Raw genomic sequence first — 25,976 nt, 5'->3', positions numbered from 1 at the left:
CACCCAGTTTCTATTCTCTGCGAGGATAGATCAGTTCCCAGATTTTTCAGTTGACATCATAAACCCTGTGGCAGACGTTACCCAGCAGGACTCTCTCCCAGCCATCCTAAACCCAGCTGATCCCACAATCATATCCTGGGAATCTCCATACAGTGCCTCTCGTACTAACTCTGTCCTTCTCTCTCCATGCTGGATCCCTCCTTCCCAGCCTCCCCAGCCTGAAGGGACACACGACGGGTTTGAGACCGCTGTAGATATAGACAATGAGGATGAATTCACAGACATCGAGGATGATTTTGAGCCAGAGCTTCTCTTAATGTCTTCAAATCAGCCAGTTAACCAGCCCATTCTGGCCGCTGCGCAGTCTTTGCACCAGGAAACCCGCAAATGGTCCAGTAAGGTACTCTGCTTTCTGGCCCCGGTGGGCTGCAGCATCTCTTGTGCATCCAGATATTACTATGGGAATGCTGAAACCAGATAGCTGCTGTTGCTTCACACTTGGGTCCGGTGTGTTTTTTTGCTGCTGGGGGTTGCCAATGACCACGACTGGAATTGCAAGTTTGTTGTGCATTTCTTGGACAAACTGATACTGGCTTCACAAGTCTCCCTGCTCATTTCTGATAGTGTCACGACTCTGTGCCCTGGTTTGATCGAGGAGCCATTCACTCACAACACTCTGCTTTTGCCACCCTGTCAAGCCATGGATGACAGTTTCCCGATGACTTCAGAAGTCATGTCACATGCCTGTTTGTTTGTTGGCCACTTCAAAGCCATTGTAGGATATTACATTTTAACACTGAAACTTTGCATGCATGTGTATAAACACAACTGTCTCACTAACGGATCATGCAGAACTCTACTCAAAGTAGTATAAAGATCAAATGTATATTTAGATTTTATTTTTTTAATAATTATGATTTATTCGTTAGATGGGCATGATATTTCTGACAAGTTGGAAGAAAATACATTAGATTATGTCATTAGACACTGTCAGAGTTTCTTGTGCTGACAAAATAACAAATAAAAACTTCTGTCATGGCTAAAAAAAAAAGAAAAAAGAAAATTTTTATCTTACAATCTTACAAACTTTTTTCTTGCAATTGTTAGATAGTTTCAATTGCATTGAAAAAAAGTCATTACTGTGAGATGAATACTCTTTTACCATGGCAAAGTAGATTTACAAAATGGTAACAAGCATGCATATGCTTTTTCGTTTGCACTGAAAAATTTCTCGTTAGTGTGTTTTTGTTGTATTTCTCACATTTAATCCAACATATGTGACTTCAGGAGACATGACAAAACCTACACTAATTTCAAAAAAGCATGACTGATGTGCACTGGATGAATATGATCTAAACACTATTTGTCTTCTAAAAAGACGTTAGACACAGATTAAAAACGGGCAAAAATTATCTACTTGAACAAAGTACATCTGTAATCAAACCCTTATTTAAAGTCCTTATGCTAAGGGTTTCATGGGTTTTTTCTTCTTAGGGTAATGACATCATTGGAGCAGCTAAGCGCATGGCCCTGCTCATGGCGGAGATGTCTCGTCTGGTGCGTGGAGGCAGTGGGAATAAACGTGCCCTCATTCAGTGCGCCAAGGACATCGCCAAAGCCTCCGATGAGGTCACACGGCTGGCTAAGGAGGTAGCCAAGCAATGCACCGACAAACGGATTCGCACAAACCTGTTGCAGGTCAGTGGCGCAAATATTAATATTAGTTGAGCACTGTTAAATGAATATTTGCTAATTGGCTTGTTTTGTCCAGTTAATTTGTAAACTCTCAAATGTTTATTCCAGGTTTGTGAGCGTATCCCAACTATTAGCACTCAGCTGAAGATCCTGTCCACAGTAAAGGCCACAATGCTGGGACGGACAAACATCAGTGAGGAAGAATCTGAGCAGGTGAGGAGACGAGGCACATTCACACCCATCTTTAATGAAGGATTTATTGGATTGGAATTAAAATGATTGTTTGGTTTTAAGGCAACTGAGATGCTTGTGCATAACGCACAGAACCTCATGCAGTCCGTGAAGGAGACGGTCAGAGAAGCAGAAGCTGCCTCCATCAAGATCCGCACAGATGCAGGGTTCACTCTTCGCTGGGTCCGAAAGACCCCTTGGTACCAGTAAACCGAGGACTAGCAATTCGCACTCTTGCCTTTTCAAGCATCTGAGATCTGACAAGGGATGGCAGAAAAAAAAGCACCCGATCTGATTCTTCTATTTTTGGACATCAGTGTTTGGCTCTAGTTTCAGGGAGACTGGTATTACTTATTTTTATTCACTTGCTAGTATGGGTACCTAAACTGCTCCTCCTAACAGAGGCTATTTTTGTCCTGAAAGTTTGCTGTAGTTACCTTTATCTCACACTACTGAGGTATAGTGTAGGAGTAAACAGGAAGCACATTTTAAATATATATTTTTGGTATATTGAGTTTCCAAATTCCACGTATATATATATATATATATATATATATATATATATATATATATATATATATATATATATATATATATATATATATATATATAATTTTATTTTTGTTGCATGAAAAAGTCTTCTATTTTGTATCGGAGAAAAATGGCATGATGCCTCTCTCGAACAATGTTGGAGTTCATGATGAAATTTACTTTATAAATTAGTTTTTGACAAGGAAATTTTCTTATTGAAAGTGTATATATTTATATTTCTTATATTTCATTAGAAAAATATCACAGATCACTTTTTTGTCGCAAATATAGAACACTATACAATGTTTTAAGTTTTACTTTGTTATTCACAAACCCTTTTGCTGGTTGTTTTTAAGTTATAACTCGAACTATAATTAACTGTTCTTTGCTCATATTTATAATGGACTTTTGCTTAGCTATTTATTAAAAAGGATAATAGATTTTTTGATGGGTCGTGCCATTACAGAGATGTATTTTGCATGGCATGGTTGATGCCAAAGATTTCGTTTTTTTACACCTAATATCCATTGGCTATCAAATAAACACATCTGTGGTGTAAATCTACACAGTCATGTGAAAGCTTGGATAGTTAACACTGAAATTCTGAATTCTTTCTGTTAAGCTTGAGAGAGAGTGAATGATTATTTACATTTCTTTACATAAAAGCACAATCCTCACAACAGTTGAAATGTTCTCTCTCAGCTCAGTTTACAGCTGTGATTTTGAAGTTTCTCAGTGTGATTCTGTTTGCAATTGTAGTATATCGATGATGGAGCTGTCTTAATGTTTTCACCCATTTCAACTGAATGGGTAACAAGACCCAGGTGGCTTGTTAATATGCGATACCTATGTGTTTGATGCTTAATTAAAGTCTGTTAACACCCTCATTTTATTATTAACTGAAAAGGTTTTTGTTTATGCAATGAAAGTCAAAGCGGTCCAGAACATGTTGTTTTAGACTCTACTGACTTTCAATGTATGGACAAAAACTAAGGTATTAAAAAAAAAATATCTTCTTTTGTGTTCTTCAGAAGAAAGTCAGTCAGGTTAATGATTAAATTGCAGGTTTTGAATTTTTGCGTGAACTGCCGTTTTAAGGACAGTAAATTTACAGTATAGAATCAAATGTGTGGAAATTGTGCATAGTATGAAAAAGTCAGTAGCATAAGCTCAACACTATTATTAGCTGAAGATGTACTCTGAATCTGTACAGCTACAGGAACGCTATCGTGATGCTTCACTGCCTTGCATTCACTTAACTACAACATTTACATTTTAAAGAGTACCTTTTCAGTCCCCAATATAGTGCCTAGTTATGAAAATTTACAGGGCTGTATCTGTACGTATAAAAGCATGTTGTGGGTTCTGATGACATTTGGACCGGGTGAAAATTACTTCTTTGTGAATGTATATATGACACTAATGTTGACTTTTTTTTTCAGTGTCACAGAAAAAAAAACATCTTATGTGCCTCAAATTAATAATAAAAAATTCTGTTAAGGTCTTTTGTTTGGAAAATTAATTCCCCAAATATGTGAATAAAGGGACAAATTACTTTCTAATTTGTAAAAGGTACTGCAGTTCAATAATTAGACCAAGATTAAAAGACATTCATTGTTAATATTTTCCAACATATTCAAGTGAAGCTATAATAAACCGTTATAAGTCAGAAGTGGAAACACACAAAGACCTCATTTTGTTCACAAACTTTATAAATCTGAAGGCTTTTGGTTTAAATGCATATCTTAAAATGCAGTTCCCTTGACATTTTACAAAATAATGCAATAGTGTGTCCTCCTGTGCAAATCCTCAAAACTTCATTAAGGTGTCAGACCTGCATATCTAGCGTATCACTGCAAGTGAGCGCAACTGAACAGATTGTATCACTTGTGCTCATAATGGCTCCATAGTGCTTGCATGTGGCAAACTAATTTAAGTGTAAATTGTCTTTCAAGCTGATACAGCTTCCGTTCACCTCTGAGCATTGATGTGCTTGTAAAGTAGATTGCATCACTGTAAATGTATCCTGTTATAAGCATGACTGTTCTTTTAAAGAAAGTCAATTTGAGTGTATGAGGCCTCCTCTATATATATATATATATATATATATATATATATATATATATATATATATATTTTTATTTTTTTATTTTTTTTTCATTCAGAGGCTACTGAACTGGCAAATAAATTTAAATGAAAAAATAAGGCCTGTGAATATGTGCAGAAACTCGGGTACTCTTTTCTGCCAGTATCAAAGACTGTAGAGCAGTATTGTGATTAATGTAATGCGTTTCTGGCAGAGATTTACAGTACCTTCAATCTAATATAATACAGTGTTAATAGATTAATGGAATGTTGTTGATATGAAGTTAAAGATTCCCAAAGAATATGCTCTCCAAATACTCGCCAGTGGAAAGACTTTCACTTCTTGCCAATTCCCAGTTGCTTCCCACAAAACAAGAAATATAAAAACTACAATAACAAATGTAACTGCAATGGTTTAAAAACCTAAGGGAGACTGTGCACAAGGTTGCCATCCTGTATGATTTGTCACTTAGAAAATGGCTCCTCTAATACACTTTTGGCATATCATTGTGAAACTCTGCAGCTGGCCTCATGTCCTGACCTGGAACTTCCCAGCTTTGGTCACATATTTCACACCCTTGAATGGTTTATATTTCTCTCCATACATGTCTAGACGATTGACTTTCAATCCTGTGAAGCAGACGAGAGAGTGAAGTAAGCATAACTATTTATGTACCAGTGTTTTAAGGTGCTTTACATAACATACATGGGGGTCCCCAAGTCTGGAAATGGGATTTTTGTACACTATTACTAAGTATTATTCAAATAAGAAAGTTTTTGACATCGACCATGTGAACGCCCTCTCGACAAAAGATCAGATTTCTTTCAATGTCATTCTCATTGCATTCTCAATGCTCATTGGATCACATAATAATTAGATTTTACAACTTGCGTAGCTTTAACGCTTTAACAGAAAATTCAAAAAGCATAAAAAAAAATATTTTCATTCTAAATATCATTTACTGTAATTGTTTTGTCAATCTGATGCATCCTTACTGAATATAAGTAAAAATTCTATATATAAAAAAATATATATATATTGACCCTAAGCATTTGATAGTTGTGTATTTCAGCGAGCACATTCAAACATGTGGAAGGAGATGAAAATATTAAATTAAGTTTTAATATTAAGTAGGGTTATAGCAGCTTATTGTGCTTTTTAAAAGCATGTTAATAACAGGTGCTTTATCACAATCTGCTGCTGGCAGTGAATAATGACTAAAGCTGATCAAGGACCCTAGCCTACCTGAGATGGCTAACTGCTGGATTTTCAGGTCGATGTTCAGACTTGGGTTCTCTTCTGGTTTAGGAGCTCCAGACAGCAGACTTAGACTTCCTTTCAGATTGGGAAGCTTCTGGGGGTTAAGTTTCCCTATATCCCACAACAAAATCTACAAGACATTCAGAAACTATTAGCCAACATTAAAGTTTTTCAAATTGTGTTTCAAATTATCAAAAGCTGTGATGTTACTAGAATAATACAACTACAATAAATCAATAAAAATGGAAAACAGAGAGTTGCATCTGACCTTTGTGACAGGGTCATAGTTGTAGGTTCCCTGAGTCGCATTGAGGTTGGCACTGAGAACCACTTTTGGCATGTGTATGGTCACTACCAAGCACTCTACAGTCTTTCCCATGGTCTGCTTAGGACCCACAGTGATGTCCAGTCGTCCTGAAGAACCAGTCTCAAAGAAACTGATGTTCTGCTTCACATATATCGGGATTGCTACGAGGCTGCAAAAACAGGTAAAAACTTTTAATGGGCAATATCTAAATATCTTTAATACATGTTTTAAGTTTATTGCTTAACCGTTTACTTCAAATCAGCGCTTACTTTTGCGCACTGATGTGATACGACATGAGCTGAAAGTTTCCATCGGGGGGAATGAAGGAGATAACTCTCTCACTTTCCCATCTCTTATAACGGACACATGGATGGAAGCTCACGTCGTCCAGGAGTCTGGGGTTCTGTGGATAGGGAACATACAGTTTTGTTCAAAATAATTATTTCTGATAATACGCTGAAAAGTCAATAAGCTATATAGTCCCTTGATTTAAGAGAGATCATAAAAACTGCATGCATGATAATTTTACAAGGAAAGAAATGTTGATTAAAATTGTTTTAGATAAGAGTATAATGCTTCATCTATTGTTCGTTTTTTTACTATCCATTTTTTAAATGCATGTTATAATAATTGTGAACAATTTATCTGACTGTGTCTATGTTTCATGTATTTATATTGACCTCATAATGTTTAATGAAAATGTCTATAACTGGACCTTTTGGTGAAAACGTTTAACCTAGCCCTATACAAGCCTGCATCCATCTGCTTTCATTTTTGAGTGCAATGGCCACATCCAAAATTATAGCGAATAAAGCAATGGACAGATCCAGTTCTCCACCAATACATCCCAATATGAAAGGAAAAGACATGTCGCTGATTTGGTTTCATCACAACTTTACACTTTTTAACACAACACACCATAAATGAGAGAGTAAGGTCTGGCATTCCAGAAAGCTTGACACAAGCATCAATAACTCCCTGGATTTCTGCAAAAACTGTAGTTCCTGAAACAGAAGAGTACACCAACATTAACCTTGAAAGGAAGTAGATACCTCAAAACACTGACGTGAACGATATTCCTGTGACATCAAAATATCCTTACCAGACTTATCCAGGATGGCATCGATTTCTTCCACCACATCAAAGTAAGCCTCATTATTGGTATATTTCACACCTGCTCTTCTCCATGGAATGCTGGAGAGCTGACCAGTAGGGAGGGTTTCGCCAACATTACTACTGCCTGAAGATTATTAATCACTTAGATTCTCAACATCACATGGCCATAAACAAAACCCTGAGTGAGTGTGTGTGTGTGGTGTCTTACCTGTGATGGTGTTGACCATCGACCGTAGGATTGTGGGAGGTCTGATGAGTTCTTTTAAGATGTTGGATTCTGTAGCGAGGGGGAAGCCGTTGTCCAACATTTCCTCCAAGAGTTCATAGACTATGACCACATTGTCCTTGATAGTGGTTTCAGAACATTCTCCAAAATAGTCCTGCATAAATGATTATACAACACATTATGATTATTCATCACACATAATAGACCTATAATAAAACGCACACCAAATAACAATAAAAATATTAATTGCTTAAAATCTTTCTAAACCCATATATTTTCTACGCCACACCGTCAAGTGGGTAATGAATACCTGAAATGTCTCTGCGACCCGATGCAGAAATTCTATTACAAAGAGTGGAGGCACTTCTGTTTGGATGACAGAAACGAAGAAGATCTTCTCACGGTAGATGGTTATGAGATAGTGATGAGGGGTGGGGATGACAGGAGGCACATTGTCAGGTTCCACTGCCTTCTCTCGTGCTTCGAAAAAATAATCACAGACGGAGCGGCTTATGACACTCTTCCAGTGTTTCTCCAGGAATAAATCTCCAGAAGTGTTTATCAGAAACAAGCTGTGGATCATGATGAGGGCTGGGAGAGCGACAGGATAATAAATGGGACCGTGAGAATGGGAGTCACAGTGCTAACAGCAGGTATGAGCTACTATGTTACTCCAGTGTTTGGAGAGTTATATGCCTAGAAGACAAAGAGTTTTTATAACACTGGTAATTACAAACTAAATATGTATATCTTAAAAAATATATTTTGCCGTAAACATAACAGACCCGGAAGAGAAGACAATGCTGAATAAAGTCGTAATTTTTTTTATTTTTGGACCAAACTGTATTTTCGATGCTTCAAAAAATTCTAACTGACCCTCTGATGTCACATGGACTACTTTGATGATGTTTTTCTTACCTTTCTGGACATGGACAGTATACCATACACACAGCTTCAATGGAGGGACTGAGAGCTCTCGGACTAAATCTAAAATATCTTAAACTGTGTTCCGAAGATGAACGGAGGTCTTACAGGGTTTGGAACAACATGAGGGTGAGTTATTAATGACATTATTTTCATTTTTGGGTGAACTAACCCTTTAAGCTAGGTAAACTAGCACAAAACCCACAAATATATTTCCTACCCATTTATTGCTTTATATTTTCCTAATCTGCTGTATATCCAAAACAAATACTCTCTATATAAAATAAAACAATATAATCGCTTACAGTAATTATGTTAGTGTCTTTAAAGCAGATAACAATTTTATCCATATTATATCAACGTTTATTCCTCTAAAATCATTAAATAATAATAATAATAAAAAATTATTTAAAAAGAAATAATACTGACCAGATGTTAGGTATAAATGCAGTTCACTGTGCATTTTATGAAGCTACGTTTAAGTTAACGTTACTGAGCTCTGTGCAAACAACTTTATCAAACAATTTACATTTCAAACTAAACGTATCTAACGTTATTTGTGCTGGTCGGAAACAAACTTGTAACATAGATATTACTTTGATATTAAAGACAATGCAGAACTGTGTGATAGTTAACATGAACAAGTTACTCAGAAAAACTAAAAACAAAAGCATAAAGTTTTGTTTCCTGAAACAAGAGTTACAGGATATCCTATATCTACCTATTATTTAAGGCTATAATGTTCAGGTGAACAAACACAGGCAGTCGGTTGTCCATAACTAACTTACACATATCTAAACGTATTTATTTTTTTCAATAATACTTACCTATAGACAGCTGTCTAAATTAACGTTGTCAGACAGTATCCTCCGCTTGGCAGATGTGTCACTCACTCATCGTTCGAGGTTCATGCGTTCGAATCTGTGCCTGTAGCGAATTAATATTAAAGTCGTTTTAAAACACAAACATTCGCTTCTCATGAAAAGAGCTTAAGGTCAAAAATGGTAAACGATACCTCTGCAATTAACGTGTTTAATTAAAGTTTATATTAACATGGGAATCTATATTTTTGTTCCGGCAATGCACAGGGACAGCTATGTGTCTGTGGTAAGTTTTTCTCTCCACGGTTGGAATCATTTCATCGATTCGGTTCTTTTGAACAACTGTTTTCAAAGAGCAATCAACTGGACATATTCACTGGTTCTTTATATTATCACGTGGTTCCTGGTGTGCAGAAACTCTCGGTTTATTACGTTTTTCTATTAAAGTTTATTTAAATGGGAGTTTATTTACATATTCAAACATTTGCAGTTGGATTTATTTGTTACATTTCTGCTATTTGGCTATTAAAGTAACTTCCACCCTGTTAGTCAAATATTCGGTTCAATCGCGATATCTACTGACTCACTGAACATAGAGTCGAATTATTATATTAGCAGCTCATTCATCGGTCCTTGGCACATTACGAAACGGATGTGATCGAGAGACACGATTCTCAGTTCAGTGGGTCCGTGAGAACCCAGCTCGGACCGGTTCGTGAAGGAATAGTTCTGAACGGTTTTGTGAATCGATTCAGTGAAAAGATTCGAATCAAAATAACTAAACGCCGGCTGCTGCGTCTCCAGATGCTTCACTCGCGCAGCAAGGTGTTTGGAACGTAATTGAGAGACCTCTATCACACTACAGCATGGCGTCCGATGAACCTAAAGCCAAGAGGATTAAACTCGATGAAAAAAAGCTCAGGTACAGTAAACACAAGCATCGGCTGAATAGCGTAGACGGACAGAGTCAAACGTGTGTTTGGTGTTTTATTAAACACGGAGTGGTTTGTTTGCGAGCACATTTAGGTCAGAAGGCTAGTCTGCGTGTCATTTAAAGTACACGTGCTGTCAGTTCAGTGCTTTCTCTCAAAAGCACATTGCTGTTTCATTGGAGAGCAAAATATCTGTCATTTTCCCTTCATAGAGCAATGCCGATGACTCAGTTTGATAATGCTGCAAAGCCTTACTCGAAAACTCGTGATCATGGGGCATTTCTTTATGAGTGTACAACATCCAACATTCCAACGATCACTTTAATTATACATAAGCGACTGGTGAGTTCGTGTTGTTGTGTTTAATGCTTTTGAACATCCGTTGTCCTTGAGTGTTTTATATCAACCTCTGGAGTGCGTCCCTCCGGCTCCACGTGTCTTTTGTTATGCAGTCTTGCTCTGCTAAACAGAAAGTCTTACAGCTCTATGCTGACACAAAATCAGCCATGAGTCTAATAGAAGTTACCGTAGTAAGGTATTCGTCTAATGGCTGTTAAGAATAAATGTCAATGTTTGCACACTGTCATGTATGAATAAGGTTTGGTCACAGCTGCAAATTGGCCATTATTGTTTGTATTTGCACATTAGGTGTCAAATGTTGTACTTACGTTTATTAGTACATTTAGGATTATTTTTTACATTTGGCGCCAAATTTTCAGCCACGAAAAATCATAAAGGGGGAACAACTAAGCCCTGCCTGCTAATCAGCCAATCAGCACCCAGTACACCCGGCTGCATCTGGGGCGGGGCTGCACGTGTCGCCCCTCCCCATACCTACTCTGATTGGTTCGATCTTCTTTCATAGACGTACATGAAAGGAAATGTGTGAGTAGTTGTAGGATGGAGTATGTTTAAAAAAAAACTAAAAACGTTGTGGAGTTTTAAAAAGCCTTCATTATAGCCGATAACCGATATGTTGGCCGATAAATCTAAATCCATATTCTCACCCCCAATTTTTTGAGAGCCTGAGTGACGACGGATTGTGTTGAAAGACGATATTAAGAATATTTGGCATTTCCAATTAATGTAGGCCTGTTATTTTCTGGCTATTAGGCTAATCCTTTCTAAAAATGTTTTTAAAACAGGTTTATTATAGCCTGCAATAAATTATAGGCCTATAGTCTAAAAATTGTTACACTTCAGTAAGACTTTATCGGTGAAACAAAAGAGCAGCTTTATTTTATGCACCGACTTTCAAAAATGCTCCGTTCAACACAAGATGCATTTCTTCGTTGTTTTCACTATGTTCGGGCCACAAGAGAAACATTAAAGAAATTAATTAAAACAGTTAGATATACCACATATTAGGAGATTGGTCTCCCGTCGTCTCTGAGAGAATACACACTGTTAATGTGTGCGTCAGAAGCCGAAACCGCCGTCAGTTTTTATTTTAACTATTATGGTGAAAGACGTTCACTGCCATAAGTGTGACTTGCACAAAGTTTGCACGTTGCTTATATGATATCCACTCGCTTGCCTTCACTGTTTAAAACAGAAGTAGTCTCTTTCCAATATTGCAATGCACCCTCGCTACAACCCGAATAGACAGATGTTTCGTGGACACGCTCTTGGCTCTTTCTGTAACAACGCGCTGAAACATGCCAACCCCCCAGCCACCCCCCCCCCCCCCAAAAAAAAAATATATTACGGTATTATTCTCTTTATTCTGTTCATGACATTCCCAATTATAGTTATTAGTGGTGTGCATTGCTGTTGTACACAAGCTGCGTGTGCTGAAGCTGCATAGCTGAATGAACACCGATAAACTGAAGTGCTGCCAGCTTATTTAACACAAGGAAACGCATCATATATTCAGATATAACATATAATATTACAACTTATATATTTCGTGCTAATCTGAATATTTAACTTCTGTTGTGGATGCGCTCTTGGCTCTTCCCGCAACAACGCGCTGAAACACGGAAACCAAACCGAAAGAATTCATAACATTTTATTATAATAGTGTTCTCATTATAATGTTATATGACAATCTCAATCATAGTTAATAATGTTGTAATCTGCTATTTGAGCTGCGTGCGCTGAGCTAAAGATGGTAACTATCAAACTGAAGCACGCTCTATTGGCCTATAGCTTAACCAAAATAAAATAAACACAATATTACAACGCACAATTGCACAAAAGACTGAAAATGCACAAGCAAACTTAACTGTGCTAATCGTGTGAATCCGTTGTGGAAGAGCTATTCCCTTAACAATGTGCTAAAACACGGCGAACAAAGATTCCTTTACGTTATTTTACAGTAGCTAAAGATCTCATTGTAATATGACAGACTTGCCCTGCACATGTTGCAGTTCACTGTATTTTCATTTGAAGTAATTCCACTAATATTTCAAGCAATTAAAAACCATAATGGTGTAATCTGAATTGTCCCTGCAGGACATAATTCATTATTTATCGGCTCTAAGATATCGCCCAAATTCTCTCATCGGTTCGATAATGATAACAGAAAAATGTACATTAATCGGTCAACACCAACGTGTTGGCCGATATGTCGTGCATCCCTAAAAACAATACTGATACGTCCTTTTCATTTCCTTTCTCATACTCTCATGTTATGAAATAATCAAATTTTCAAAAATTATTTAATTCATAATTAATTCTTCTATCTGAAGACCTGATCCTCCCACTGTGGATAATCAACCTTAATTTAGCAAAGCAATCACTTCAGGGAATGCAACCACGCAAAAATTTCCTGTCATGTATGCCTATGAAAGACAATTAAACCAATCAGAGTAGGTATGGGGCGGGGTGACATGTTCAGCCCCGTCCCAGATTCTTCCCCGCCTCGCTCTGCAGGCTGCAGCCGGTTGCTTCCTCACTGGAATTTAATGACAGCCAGACAGCGAGATCACCTCAAGCCATCTTCATGCCTACAGCAAGGTAGGGCTACACCGGATAGTCAGAAACCTATTCAGCGATTTATTGAATTTTAGAAGTTTTGTAATTTTGTTAGCCCATGATATAAATAGAAACAGCTATTCCAACTAGAATAGCATATAGTTTTAAGAGAATTTGATGATATTTTGAATGTTTTGGCTAATGTTAGCTCACAAGATCTGATGCTATAGTTTTCCGGACAGTTTGCTTATTTACAGTGTTTCTGGGATGGCAGTTTTTTTTACTTTTAGTTGTACAGAGAGATTATTTTAATCACTACAGAAATTATATTCACATATTTCTTTATGCACTGAACAGCACCCCCTAAACATCTGTTTTAGAGCACCACAAGCTTCACAAACTCCCACACTGACACATCTGCACTTATTCACACGTTCCCCAACAACTTTCTTTCTTTGAATGTAGGAGTACAAATGATCATTCAGACGAATTTTGTTGCCTGCTCATTTGTGTCAGTAGAAATCATAGTATTTGGAAGTGCTCCCTTATTTATTTACATTAATAATAAAGAATAATATGTTATGGAAAGGCATGCAGGCTTTTATCATTACTCAAAGCAATGTTATCACATCTGTCAACAATCTATTAGAGGCAAAGTTTTAATCTTAGGGTCTCCACCACACGTTTCGTCCGGGGTGAATGAACGGTCAGTCACTCAGCCACGTGCTTGAATGCTTGGTTTGTTAGATGTGGTGGCTGTCTGATGGTTTCTTAAATGTTTTAGTGCCTGGATTGAAACATTTATGACATGCTTTTCTGCTTTAAAACTATTTGTGTCTGGCTAAACAAATACTGAGTATTTCTGCATCTGATAGACAAAATATCCAGCTTGTAGCTCATCATAGATTTCATTAAAAAGCAATGCTTACTTTCTTCAGATTGTGTAATGTGCTGTAGTTTATGCTTGAATGGATCTTCTGTGTTTATGAATTTCTGTTATGTAAAGTCCCTTTTTGAATTTTTGGTGAACATGTTGAAAATAGTAGGCTAGGTCAAAGAAATCTCCTTGCTATTTTTAGAAGACCCCTCGTGCAAGTGAACCACAAAGGCCATGTGTATATTATTTTAGTGTAATTCTGCTTACGTCTGTTGTCAGAACTACTCCGATGTTTTCCTAATGTCTTAACTTGGCACACATTTTGTTTTGTTTTTTGCAGTCAAAATGCCCTTTTTGGGATGGGAAACCCCCTGCTTGACATCACTGCTGTGGTGGACAAAGACTTTCTAGACAAGTAAGTCACATGTTTCTTTAAATTCAATTTGATTTTAATTAAATTGATTGCATGGCTAGGCACTGCTGTACGTTTGCTTTTGTATCAGCGTGTTGTGACATGTGAGCTAAATCCTCTTTTTTTTTTTTTTAACATGTTACTGAGTGGTTGAACTTTAGTCAGCCCATGTTAGATTTGCAGAGATGCTGCAAGCCCAGTAGCTTTTGGGTTCATGATATAATTTTTCTTCTTTGTAAAGGAATTAAACCTATTACGTTTAATAGGCCAAGTGTCTTTGTTCTTTAAGGAGGCAGCATGTGCCACCATGGACACTCCGTGTTTTGCATGTAGGTCACAGATTGCCATTCTAGCACTATAGCAGCCACTCAGGTCTAACTGGTTTTTGTAGACGATCACTTCATTTGTGAGTTCTTCATTTGGAAATGTGTGACCTGATCATTCTGATCAAATTGTAGAATGTGCCAGGTCAAATTTTATTTGGTAAATAAATGTTTTTCAAACAATCAAAACTACAGTTTATTGGCTCGTAATTGTCTGCACTATTGCAAACAGGTTTGGTAATCTAAAGACCTGTGGCAGACTTTGACTGTAATGATTTCCAATTGATTTGTTCTTAGTGTAGAGCAGTTTTAGTTGCATGACCTGTTGTTTGCAGAGCAGGGTCAAAGAATAGCTTACTAAGATGCATTAAGAGAGATCAATGAGCTGCCTATTTAATGTTTAGATATTGGCCCAGAACATGATTGACTACATGCAAATATAAAAAGACTATCAAGATAATGGAAAATAGTTTAAGCGGCTTGAGCAAGCAGTTCGATTGGTTGATGAGGGGAAGAAAAATCAATAAAAATATATTGCTCCTTCAGGACACCTAAATCATATCACTTGGTCACTTATGTTCTCTTAAAGACATTATTCACTGACAAATTAAGGTTTTATGTTATTTATTACAACTTGGTTTAATTTGTTAACCTTTCCTTTCATTTGATTGAGAGAGAATCACAAGAAGATCCCCCACAGTTTACCTGCATGTACACTACTGTTAAAGTTTTTTTTTTTTTTTTTTTAAGAAATCCTCACCAAGACTGCTTTTATTTGATCAAAATACAGAAAACACAGCTATATTGTTAAATATTATTACCATTCAAAATAATGATCTATTTCAATATATTTTTTAAATGTTATTAATTCCTGTGATGGCAAAGTTTTTTTTTTTTTTTTTTTAGCAGTTATTAATCCAGTCTTCAGTAATTTTACATGATCCTTTAGAAATTATTCTAATATGCTGATTGGTGCTTAAACATTTTTTGTCTGCAGTTCATTTTTTCAGATCAGTTCAAAACTTTATTTTTGTGAAAACTGTAATGCATTTTTTTTCAGGATCCTTTGAATTTAATGTTCAAAAGAACAGCATGTATTTATATAAAAGTCTTTACTGTCTTTGACAGTAAAAAGCATTGAATGGTAGTGTAAATAATACTCAAGTCATTCTGTTGTTTTTTTGCCTTTGTCTCCAAATATGTTTTATTGATGGTTCATAAGACCTCCTGTAATTGCAATAGGTCAGTGTCTAGTTCCATAATCCTCTTCAGATGTACAAATTCATCTTATTAGATGAGCTGTTATGACCATTTGTGCCACAAACACGGACTACAGACAGTCATCAGATGGTTTCCATTTTTAAAAGCACACCAAGTTCAAGTTCTGTTACGAATGACTCATAATAGCCCATGTTTTATAAATATAGTTTTTGGATGGAATCAGACACAGAGTTCAGTTTCAAATGAAATGGTTGAATTATTGTACTCACTTTTAAAGACGTTTTAAGTTGATGAAGTGATTATGGCTCAAAGAAAGAAGCTTTATTTTGTCTTAGGCCTAAGACCTTCACCTACAGCTGTCTTAATGAAATGAGCTGTCGCATGTGCTTATCTTTATCTCGGGGCAAATGGATCTGTTCTGTGTAGATTGCTACATGATAATATCTGTTTGAGAGTGCATTTCAATATTACTTTAGACATAGGTCATATTTTGACCATAATGTGTTATGCCACTAATGTTGTTTTAATGAACAGAATTAAAATAAAGTAAAATACAAATAAATCAAGAAGAAATTCTTTGTTATTTTAACTTCGACTTGTTCTTGATGAGTAGATCTGGTGTTACAAAGATTTGCTTTGTGTGTCTAACAGGTATGGACTCAAGACGAATGACCAGATATTAGCGGAGGAGAAACACAAGGAAATGTAAGTGTATTTCACCAGAGCTATATTCTTTGTTTTAACACAGGCCATTTTTGTATATTCAGTGATCCTGAAGGCTAATTATAGACATTTACCCCTCCATGTGAATAGAAAAAAATATCGGTTTCTTTTACATCATGTGATGTGGACCCGGAGTCTAGTGTTCATGAGAATAGCTCTCATTGTTGCATGTGGCATAATGTACTTCCCTACTGTAATGCTTTATTTAGTAGCACTAAATAAGTAGCACATGTCTTAAATTATTTTATTCGCATGGCTGTATGCCAACAAAGAAATTTCTATTTATTTCACCTTTCGGCGATGTGAGAGCTCTTTATTATGCATTACCAGTTTTGTTGTCATCTTGTGTATTGATGTTACTCCATATTGATTAGCATCTGATCTAAACCATTGATCCTCTTTAATGCAAAGATTAGAAGGATGTTTAGTGCATTAGTAGGAGACTGACAACTCTGAATTATTTTCAGACGGCTGGATTCATCTGATCCCATTTCTCTTGATCTAATCATGTATGAAGCTGCTATTTGATAAGTCTGAAATTGTTTGGTCTCAGCAGTGAATCCAATAATGATTAGACCCTCAGAGATCGAGACCGAGAGTGATTCATGTCATACTGAGAGTGTGGCACCAGTAATTTCAGCGTCATGGGAAACTCGCAGTAGATTTAGGGTAACGTGCTTTGGGCTGAGCATCTTGAAGTCATAGTTGCATCATAAGAGGCTGAAATGCATCAGTCCAGTTTTAGCACAATCCAGCTCAGATCCGCACTCAATTCTGCTTTCATTTCTGAGTGGCTAGAGCAAGTTGAGTGCTTTTAGTCAAAATTCAGTATTTCCTGCTTTTCCTTCTTAGGAGTCAACTGAAAGCCTTAGGAAGTATATCAGGGATGCATTGTTTACTTCATGTAATTGCATGTAATTTGGGACATATTTAATTCGTTTTGAGAACTTAATTTTAACACAAAATTTATTCCTCATTCATCTTGGTTTGGAAATTGTTGGTGGTGTTATTTTTGATCAGAAAGTCCCAACTGGATTTGACAAAGTTTGAGAAGTGGGCTTATTGCTGTTGCAAAAGTGGATATTACATACTGTAAAAAAAAAAAAAAAAAACTCTGCCAGAAATGTTTCATTAACTGATATAATGCTAATATACCAACCTATTGAAGTACTAATATCTGTTTTGTACCATTGCTGTACACCGACAACCACCAAAATCAGGTGATGAAAGCTCATCACAAACAGCTTTTCCACAATCTGAGGAGGGAAATACTTGTATAGAGAAGGTGCACACGTCATTCACACAAATGCTGAACACTGAAATAATGCAATAAATGTTCATTTAACAACAGTAGATGTAAGATAAAACCCTTATGTAGACAACTGATAAGAAAAAAACTAAGAAGAAACTGTTATTTCAACATAAAAAAAACACTCAATTGTGAAGTGTCATGCAGGAAATTATGGGAATTTATTTTTTTAAACTGTAAATTATACAATGACTTGTATAATGTTTTACTATAAAATTACATATGAGGTTAGATCTGTTACGGTTACTTGCCATATATAGTACTGAAATATACTGTTAACCAATTTTAGGATCTTAGCCCTATTTGCCACTGGATTAGTATTACCTGGTGAACTCTAGACATGGTGGAGGTTGTCTGTGATCATGCGAATCAGCCATGTCTGTAATTTGTAAAGTAAAAATTCCCCCGCAAATAACCTACCATATTTCCCCAGACACTGAGGTCCTGTGATAATATTAGTCCTGTTCAAATTGGCATCTCTGTGATTTGGCGGGGTTGTATATAATTTTTGTAAACATGAATTTTGTTTCATAACAAAATAGAAAAAGCAAGGACCATCCTACATCCCATTAGCCGTGTTTCCACTATCGAGCTAAGACCGGGCGTGCTAGTGCGTGCCAGGGCCAGTCGCGTTTCCACAGTCACTTCCGGGGCTTGATCGTGCCTCGCTGGGGCTTCCTCGGGGCCAACGGCCAGGGTTTTTTGGCCAGACAAAAACCTTGGGCCAAAGCGGCCAGCTGGGGCTAGAGGAGGGGTTATGAACCAAGGCGGAGTTTCTCCGTGTATAGAGAGCTCAGCACTGCGGATCATTTCAGAAAGATAACAGCTTTGACACCGGTATTAAAGACTTTTTAAAATAAGTTGAGCTCAAAACTCACTCTTAGTTAGCAGCAAGTGTTTGAAATAACTTGATCCGATGTGGATTCTAATCACTAAACAAGGCAGAAATATTTATAAGCGACGAAAAAGACTGCACGCTAAACATTAACGTTACCATAGTAAACATGGTAAATATAGAAATCAGACATCAGCTTCTTATTCTCTATTACAATTGTATTTATTAAGTAACATTTTATCTGTCGTTTCGTGAGTTTAGCTCCACGTTGCATAATAATGACTTTTGTTCGGGAGCTTTTATGAAAATAGAGAGTCTGCACTGCGGATCATTTCAGAAAGATAACAGCTTTAACACCAGCATTAAACTCTTTTTTTTTTTTTTTTTTTTTTTTTTATAAGTCGAGCTCAAAACTCTCTTTCAGTCAGCAGCGAGTGTGTGAAATAACTTGATCCAATGTGGATTATAGAATAACAAGGCTGAAATATTTATAAGCGATGAAAAAGATATGCACGCTAAACATGTTAACATAAAATATGACCGCTTGAAGAAATCAGACGTCAGCTCCTTATTCTCTATCACAATCGTTCATTTATTTAGTAACTTATATTATCAGTCACAAGCCTCGTCTCGAGAGTTTTTCTCACGTTGCCTATCATAAAAGAATATAGCCTAATAATGTTTTTTTGTTCGGGAGCTTTTATAAAAATAGAGATATTATCATTCATTCTAAATATGACGGCTACTGTGGCTAATAAACAGAAACAGACTCGACTGAAAAAGCAGGCTATTTTCACGAGCATTAAAAATAAATAAAATAGAAATAAGCGTATTTATGTGCGATTAATTTTGAGTCCTGATAATTTAAATCAATATGATCAATGTATCACTTATTCTGGTTAAAACATCGATGCTTTTGAATTTTAATATATAACAAAGCATGCAAACAAACTGCCGCTTTTATCATGTTCGTTTTGTGATTGCGCATGTTCCAGTGACTTATTTCTTAGTTTTCTGATAACTTCTCTTTGATGGTGAAATTTTGAGGTTGCATGACGTTGTTCTGAGAGGCGTGTAAAGGGCGTGTTTTAGTGACATGCAGCGGTGCTTCAAGCTCCACTGTGGAAACCCTGCGCTATTCTGGCCTCGGTGCTACTGGCCCGGGGCTATGAGTCCCGCCCGGCCCGCTTTAAGCCCTGGCTCGCACTGGCCCGACAGTGGAAATGCGGCTATTGTGTTTAACCTGTCAGCCAGCAACCCCCATTATGGGACTCACAGCTGAAAGTGCTTTACCTAACTTATAATTGTAACAGATTCCTACTTCAGTGTGTTACAAACATAATTTTGGTGTCTTCGGCAAGAAGCACTTAAATATTTTTTTTATTTGATATAAAAATCCATGAAATGAGTCCTGGAGCAATCTAGAATAGTAATGGGTTGAAAGCCACATGTCTCGAGAGTTTCTATTTCAAATCTGAATAAGATTTCATGAAAAATGAGACTCCTGCAAATATTTTTATGAGACTATGTCTACACCCCTCACCCCCAAAATATAAGAAAATATTTTTCCCAATAGTATTGAAGGCTTCTACAAACTATTTAGTCAGTAAACATACCACTGCATAGTTTTCTATTTTCATAGAAACTTAGACATCATATAAGTGATTTTAAGTTGAAGAAAATAGGGTGACCATATTTTAGTTTTCCAAAAAGAGGACAGTGGGTGTGTGTGGGGTGGGGGCTGGGGTGTGGTTTGTGGTTAAAGTAATGCCAAAAGTGCCCAAAGTAGTGCAATCTCAAATATCAAAACTCAAAATGTCATTTCCATACCTAGTATACATATTTTACTGTCACTGTTAAGCATATTTATCATAAAAACAGCTAAAAAAAATTTCCTACCTGCAGTGGCTTCAAAAAAGCAATTTTTAAACATCCTTCAAAGAAATGCTTGTTAGAACCAAATCGTGTAGTAACAGCATCTACAGTACCAGCAGAGATTTAACTGCCACGCTAACCAGGAAAAAAAAGATCCTGTGTCCCAATGTTCATACTGTCCATCCTAAATAATATGTGAGATTAGAATAAGTGTGTCCCAAAACGTAGTATATTGAAAATAGTTTGCCTCGGGTGGTCTACTATTTCAGGTAGACTTTTGAAGCGTGGATCTTTGCACACTCTAATAGCTAATATTGCCCACAATCCATTGTGCTTTGGCTAAGGATTCAGTTCAGAACAAAACACAGATAAAAAGCATTTAAATTAACAAATATGGAGTATGTGCATGACCAACAGTTAAGGGGGTTGACTTACTAATAATCAACATTTGACCTGGTAAAAATATTTCATGTTATCTGTTATTTCATTGCAATAACAATGTGAACTTATAGCGATCGCCTTTTGCTTTGTTTTATTTTGTAACAGTTTTTATATATGTGAGAGTGTGTTTTATGTTGAATGTGAATGTATCTGCATGATTACCATCTGTTTGAGTGGAAATCAGCCCAAATCAGCTCGCTATTACTGCATGATCACGGCTATCAAAGTGAACGCGTCTATATGAATAGAGTGTGGATTATTTACTTTGTGTTATTACCATTTGTATAAGTGGCCATCAGCACTTATTTGCATCGTAATTCATTGTAAATGCTGCATTTATAGCAATCACTGGATTTTCTGTAATTGGCAAAGAAAGTTAAAAATTCTTATTTTTCTTACTCAAATTATTCTTATTGTGTTTTTGTAGTGCTCAAATAAATCATTTATGATGTCTAAGTTTCTGTCTAGTGTTTTATAATTGAAAAAACTATGCAGTGGTTATGTTTACTGACTAAATAGTTTGTACAAGCCTTCAATACTATTGGGAAATATATTTTCTTATATTTGGGGGGTGGGGGTGTAGACATAAAAATATTTGCAGGAGTCTCATTTTTCATGAAATCTTATTCAGATTTGAAATAGAAACTCACGAGACATGTGGCTTTCAACCCATTTCTATTCTAGATTGCTCCAGGACTCATTTCATGTGTTTTTATATAAAAATATATATATAAGTGTGGTAAAAAAAAAATTCAATGCACTTCAGTGGCTATAATTTTTAATATTTTTGAGCATTATCAAATCTGGTTGATCATGTTTGTAACGCACTGAAGTAGGAAACTGTTACAATTATAAGTTAGGTAGAGCACTAGGATTATGTCATTAATCACTTACCCCCATGTTGTTCCAAACCTGTAAAAGCTTTATTTGTCTTCGAAACCGTTTTGATGTCCCATAGACTGCCAAGTAATTTACACCGTCAAGGTCCAAAAAAGATCATCGTCAGAATAGTCCATCTGCCATCAGTGGTTCAACCTTAATGTTATGAAGCAACAACAATACTTTTTGTATGTGAATAAAACCAAAATGACAAAACTGATTTTTTTTTTTTTTTTTTTTTACAATTTGTCTCCTCTGTCACTAAAAATTATTCTCGTCACTTCATGACGTTACGAATTAACCACTGATGGCAGATGGACTATTCTGACGATGTCTTTCAATCTTTTCTGGACCTTTACTTGGCAGTCAGTGGAACAGTCACGAGCCTCCCGGTTTTCATCCAAAATGTCTTAAATTGTGTTCTGAAGACAAACGAAGCTTTTATGGGTTTGGAACGACATGGGGGTAAGTGATTATTGACAATTTTCATTTTGGGGTGGAGTCCCCCTTTAAGGGTGTAGAAGGTACATTGGGATCCCTGCAGAAACCCAGACGTTTAAACTCACAACACTGCCATCTTCTGACAAATAATGTATGTATTTTAATTTGTGTAGTCCCCCTTTTTTAAGCTATAAATTTCAGGAAACAAAATATTCAGCAGTTTTAATGCGGTTCATTAATACTGGAAATAAAATTTTGAATGGGTTTTCTTAAAATTTTGAAGTGAAGTGAGATGAAGGCCATGTATGGAAACCCATACTTTAAATTCTTCCTCTGGATTCAACCTATCCAAGTTAGCGCGCACACATTAGGAGCAGTGAGTAGTGAACACACACCATGGTCACACACTCATTTTTTTATTTTACATTTATTTTTTTATTTTATTATTTATTTAATGCTGGTCAAGTCCCAAATATCTAGAAAAATGAATAATCTCTGAAAAAATGAAAAATCTCTAGCCCCGCAGTGTGTTCTTATGTCATTGTAACAGAAGTCATTTCTGTTTTAAGAGGTGGCATGTGTGCCAGTGTATTAAAGTAGTGAACAGCAGCCTCTGGTCTAGTAACACAGAGGCATGTTTGAAAAGGGATCAGCTAATGTGAACAGACACCAGGTGAAGTACCACTGGCAGCCAGCAGGTGGAGGCATACGCTCAGGCATTTTAACAGTTTTACACAGCACCATGCTGCAAGGTGGCTTTTGCTTTTGACAACAGGAAATCTTATCCGATTTCAGATTAGATTTGTTCAGCTTGGGATGGACAATTGAGTTGCTTCCCAGGCTGAAAGGCAAAGCCTGACTGAAGTTATTGGTTTTTAAATTCATTAATTGAGTCATTTGTATATACTGAAACCATTATTAAGAACACCTCACATTGAGTTCTTAAATACCGAGACCATCGCAGAACATATCAGCTCTGATTTGCGTCCTTTTGTTCTGTAGATTGTCCTAACACCACACAGCCCGCGAGCAATCTGCCTCCCCCCGGAGAGAGCTGAGTCTGACTGTTTTCTGTGTCTCAGATGGGGCTGGTTTTGATGAGTGTGCTGTTCTTTATTTGAGAGCGGGTAGGAAAAAGAGCTGTTGCACACCAAAAGCTAAATTGCAGGTGCGCGAAAGATCGGGAAAAATAGTATATTTGAGGGGGACAAACAGTTTGCAAATTGTGCACGCTTGCAGTTTGAACAATTACTCAGCAGTGTTTGGGCCAAAACGCTTTGTCAACATTAAAAAAAGGAAGTAAAATAGATTGGCAGGGATGCTTAGCTCTTAAAGTTGGAAGAGACTGCTACCATTAATCAAAAGCGCTGCATTCCTGCCACTTCTGTCGAGAGCTATATGTTCAGAAAACATATTGTTCACTTATCTGAGCCACACACTTGTACTGTATGTTCCTGTTAGGTTATCCCTGTGTGAGCCATCCTTACTCTGACTTCCCATCGGCAGATACGCACCAGTGCTCATCTAGCCTTGGCTGGAAGCATGTATAAAGTTCCACACCTCAGGATCATGTTCCAGGGGTCAGGACGGTGACCTTATCCTGACCTTACAGATGTGGAGGGAGGGTTAAAGCAGGTGGTTTGTCTACCGAATCCAGAATCTAGTCCGGCTCAGGATCAATGGTCTCTGGTGGCTCAGACTCAAACTCTGGCTCCTGCTTGATTCATTTCCCATCAGCCATCCCTTCACAGCCAGTCCTCTAAAGCCCCTTTCACACTGCACGTCGGACCCGCAATATTCCCGTAACATTGCCTGGTCGCCTTCTGTGTGAAAGCAACCACGTCCCGGAATTGATTACCGAATCGAAGCCGGGTCGGGGACATAGTAACATTGCGGTAATCGATCCGGAACGAGCGCTGTATGAACAAAAGCCAGATCTAATTCGGTATCGAAGTGATGACGCGCGTTATCGCGCGACTTTTTTACCGGCTGTTTTGAAGGAAGATCAACATTCGCGACGAAAACATATGTGCAAACTGTAATGAAGCAGAGATCAGTTAGTTCCTCACTTTCCACGCTGACACCGAGATCGTTTGCTTGCTTCAGTTAAAGTATAATGTGCCAAGCGTTGTCGACTCGTACATTACATGTCACGCGCTGATGTCACGTGTCGTTACGGGATCTTCAAGGGTTGTGTGTGAAAGCACGCACATATACCGGGTCATCACTGGCAGTGTGAAAGTGCCAAATCTAGCGACCAGGGAACAATTACAGGAACACTTTACCCCTGTATTTGCCGGAATGGCAGTGTGAAAGGGGCTTAAGTGATTTCCCCTAATGGCTCGATGTCCGAGCGGTAACCTTTTAGCGCTCCGCTCTGCATCCACTTCTGCCCGGTCTCTGCTCAGTTCATCTTGAGGAATGAGAGAGAAAGAGGATATCGCCTGTCATACTTTCTCTCTCGCTCTCTTTTCTTCTCAGTCTTCATCATCGTTGAAGCCCTGCTGTACGTTATGACTGCTTAGATTTATGTGCTGTGAATTACAGCTGCAGTAAGCTGACTGCCAGGAAAACTCTAGACTACACTGCGGCCCAGTGTAGAAACGCAACATTGGCTTTTATGGCCACTATGGGACTTTCCATTGGTCTTTGCCCTCTCAGGTGGAAACATAGATCTTTTTCTGCTGAGATGCATTAGGTAGGTTGTAACCAAGTGTTACAGGGAGTCAGGTAGAGTGTTTTTTTTCTTTTTAAGTCTGTTTTTTTTCTCCAGTCAAAGCTGGACAATCTCTAATTGCTAAGCTGCAGGCCACCATGGAGCCCAGCCAGGCCGTCTGTTTTCCTGTTGCACTAAATGCTGGCCTGATGGTGGTGGGCTGGTCCCTCTCCACGCTCCCCTTACAAGCATGCATGTCTGCCATGTTTACGACAGCATTCGGATGCCTTTCCCTCTTCACTCCTGGTTAAGTGTTTGGTTCTGTACGCTGAGCTGTGAGGTTTGGAATGGCCACAAACCCCAGCTTTGACTTTAATCATCTCGAATCACTCTATAAAACTGACCTCAGACCTGTTGCTCTGTGCTTACTGTCAACCTAGCACCTCATTACCAACAGAGCCGAATGATTATGTGCACTCTATTGCCCCCAAGTCCTGTGTGGCCTGCAGTTTAGCTGAAATGCTGCATGGGGGTCCTCCTGCAGGTGGAGCTGTAAGTCACTGCGCTCTTGAGCTTCAGCCAGCTATCATCATGGAAAATATGCTGGGTGTGTAATGAAGTATTGTGCTGGGTGTGTTGTAGAGGAATAAGTCTTGCCTAATGTGGTATTGTTGAATGATCCTCAAGATTTGAATAGCTGTGATAAATGGCATCTCATGCAGGATTCGTTCAGTTTCAGCAAAACAATTCTAGATGAAGATTTGCATAACTCTGTGTGTGTGAATGTGTACATGTATGTATGTATGTATGTATATTTATTTATTTATTTATTTATATATACTATAAAGCCAAAGCTGCACTTTTAACATAAAATTGTAAAAGTGGTGTAGAGTTTTTTTTTTTTTCTTTCACAAAACTATCAGCAGACTCAAAATA

General features: G+C 37.4%; 2 protein-coding genes and 1 long non-coding RNA gene across 7 annotated transcripts in view; 2 read left to right on the top strand and 1 right to left on the bottom strand.

Annotated features, from left to right (window-relative positions):
• The window catches only part of LOC113081399 (vinculin-like), a 34,597-nt gene extending 32,456 nt beyond the window's left edge, over positions 1-2,141 (top strand). For 2 of the 4 annotated variants that reach the window (XM_026253503.1, XM_026253502.1), the window contains exons 19-22: positions 209-400; positions 1,495-1,698; positions 1,804-1,908; positions 1,990-2,141. In XM_026253503.1, coding sequence (XP_026109288.1) covers positions 209-400; positions 1,495-1,698; positions 1,804-1,908; positions 1,990-2,136 — 648 coding nt within the window. In that variant the 3' untranslated portion in view covers positions 2,137-2,141. The remainder of the gene's footprint in view (positions 1-208; positions 401-1,494; positions 1,699-1,803; positions 1,909-1,989) is intronic. The other 2 variants (XM_026253505.1, XM_026253504.1) reach the window with 1 other exon arrangement.
• A 2,464-nt stretch (positions 2,142-4,605) lies between these two features.
• Positions 4,606-9,328, bottom strand: LOC113081400 (AP-3 complex subunit mu-1-like). 2 transcript variants are annotated; one of them, XM_026253506.1, is made up of 9 exons: positions 9,204-9,328; positions 7,763-8,043; positions 7,435-7,606; positions 7,213-7,350; positions 7,029-7,114; positions 6,380-6,513; positions 6,072-6,279; positions 5,789-5,933; positions 4,606-5,172 (listed from the first exon to the last, which is right to left on the bottom strand). In XM_026253506.1, exons 2-9 carry the CDS (start codon positions 8,033-8,035, stop codon positions 5,072-5,074), a joined length of 1,257 nt encoding a protein of 418 aa, XP_026109291.1. In that variant the 5' UTR covers positions 8,036-8,043; positions 9,204-9,328; the 3' UTR covers positions 4,606-5,071. The 2 variants fall into 2 exon arrangements, with proteins under 2 accessions (XP_026109291.1, XP_026109292.1); XM_026253507.1 differs by lacking the exon at positions 9,204-9,328 and having other exon boundaries at positions 7,763-8,262.
• A 524-nt stretch (positions 9,329-9,852) lies between these two features.
• On the top strand, positions 9,853-16,626 carry LOC113081401 (uncharacterized). Its single transcript, XR_003282175.1, has 3 exons — positions 9,853-10,119; positions 14,266-14,340; positions 16,533-16,626. It is a non-coding gene; the product is annotated as an uncharacterized LOC113081401 (long non-coding RNA).
• Positions 16,627-25,976: the final 9,350 nt, after the last annotated feature.

This window comes from Carassius auratus, unplaced genomic scaffold, assembly GCF_003368295.1.
Source record: "Carassius auratus strain Wakin unplaced genomic scaffold, ASM336829v1 scaf_tig00034142, whole genome shotgun sequence".
Classification (NCBI taxonomy): Eukaryota; Metazoa; Chordata; class Actinopteri; order Cypriniformes; family Cyprinidae; genus Carassius; species Carassius auratus.
Note: the sequence above shows the minus strand (reverse complement) of the source record. Positions and strands in the feature narration are given on the sequence as shown.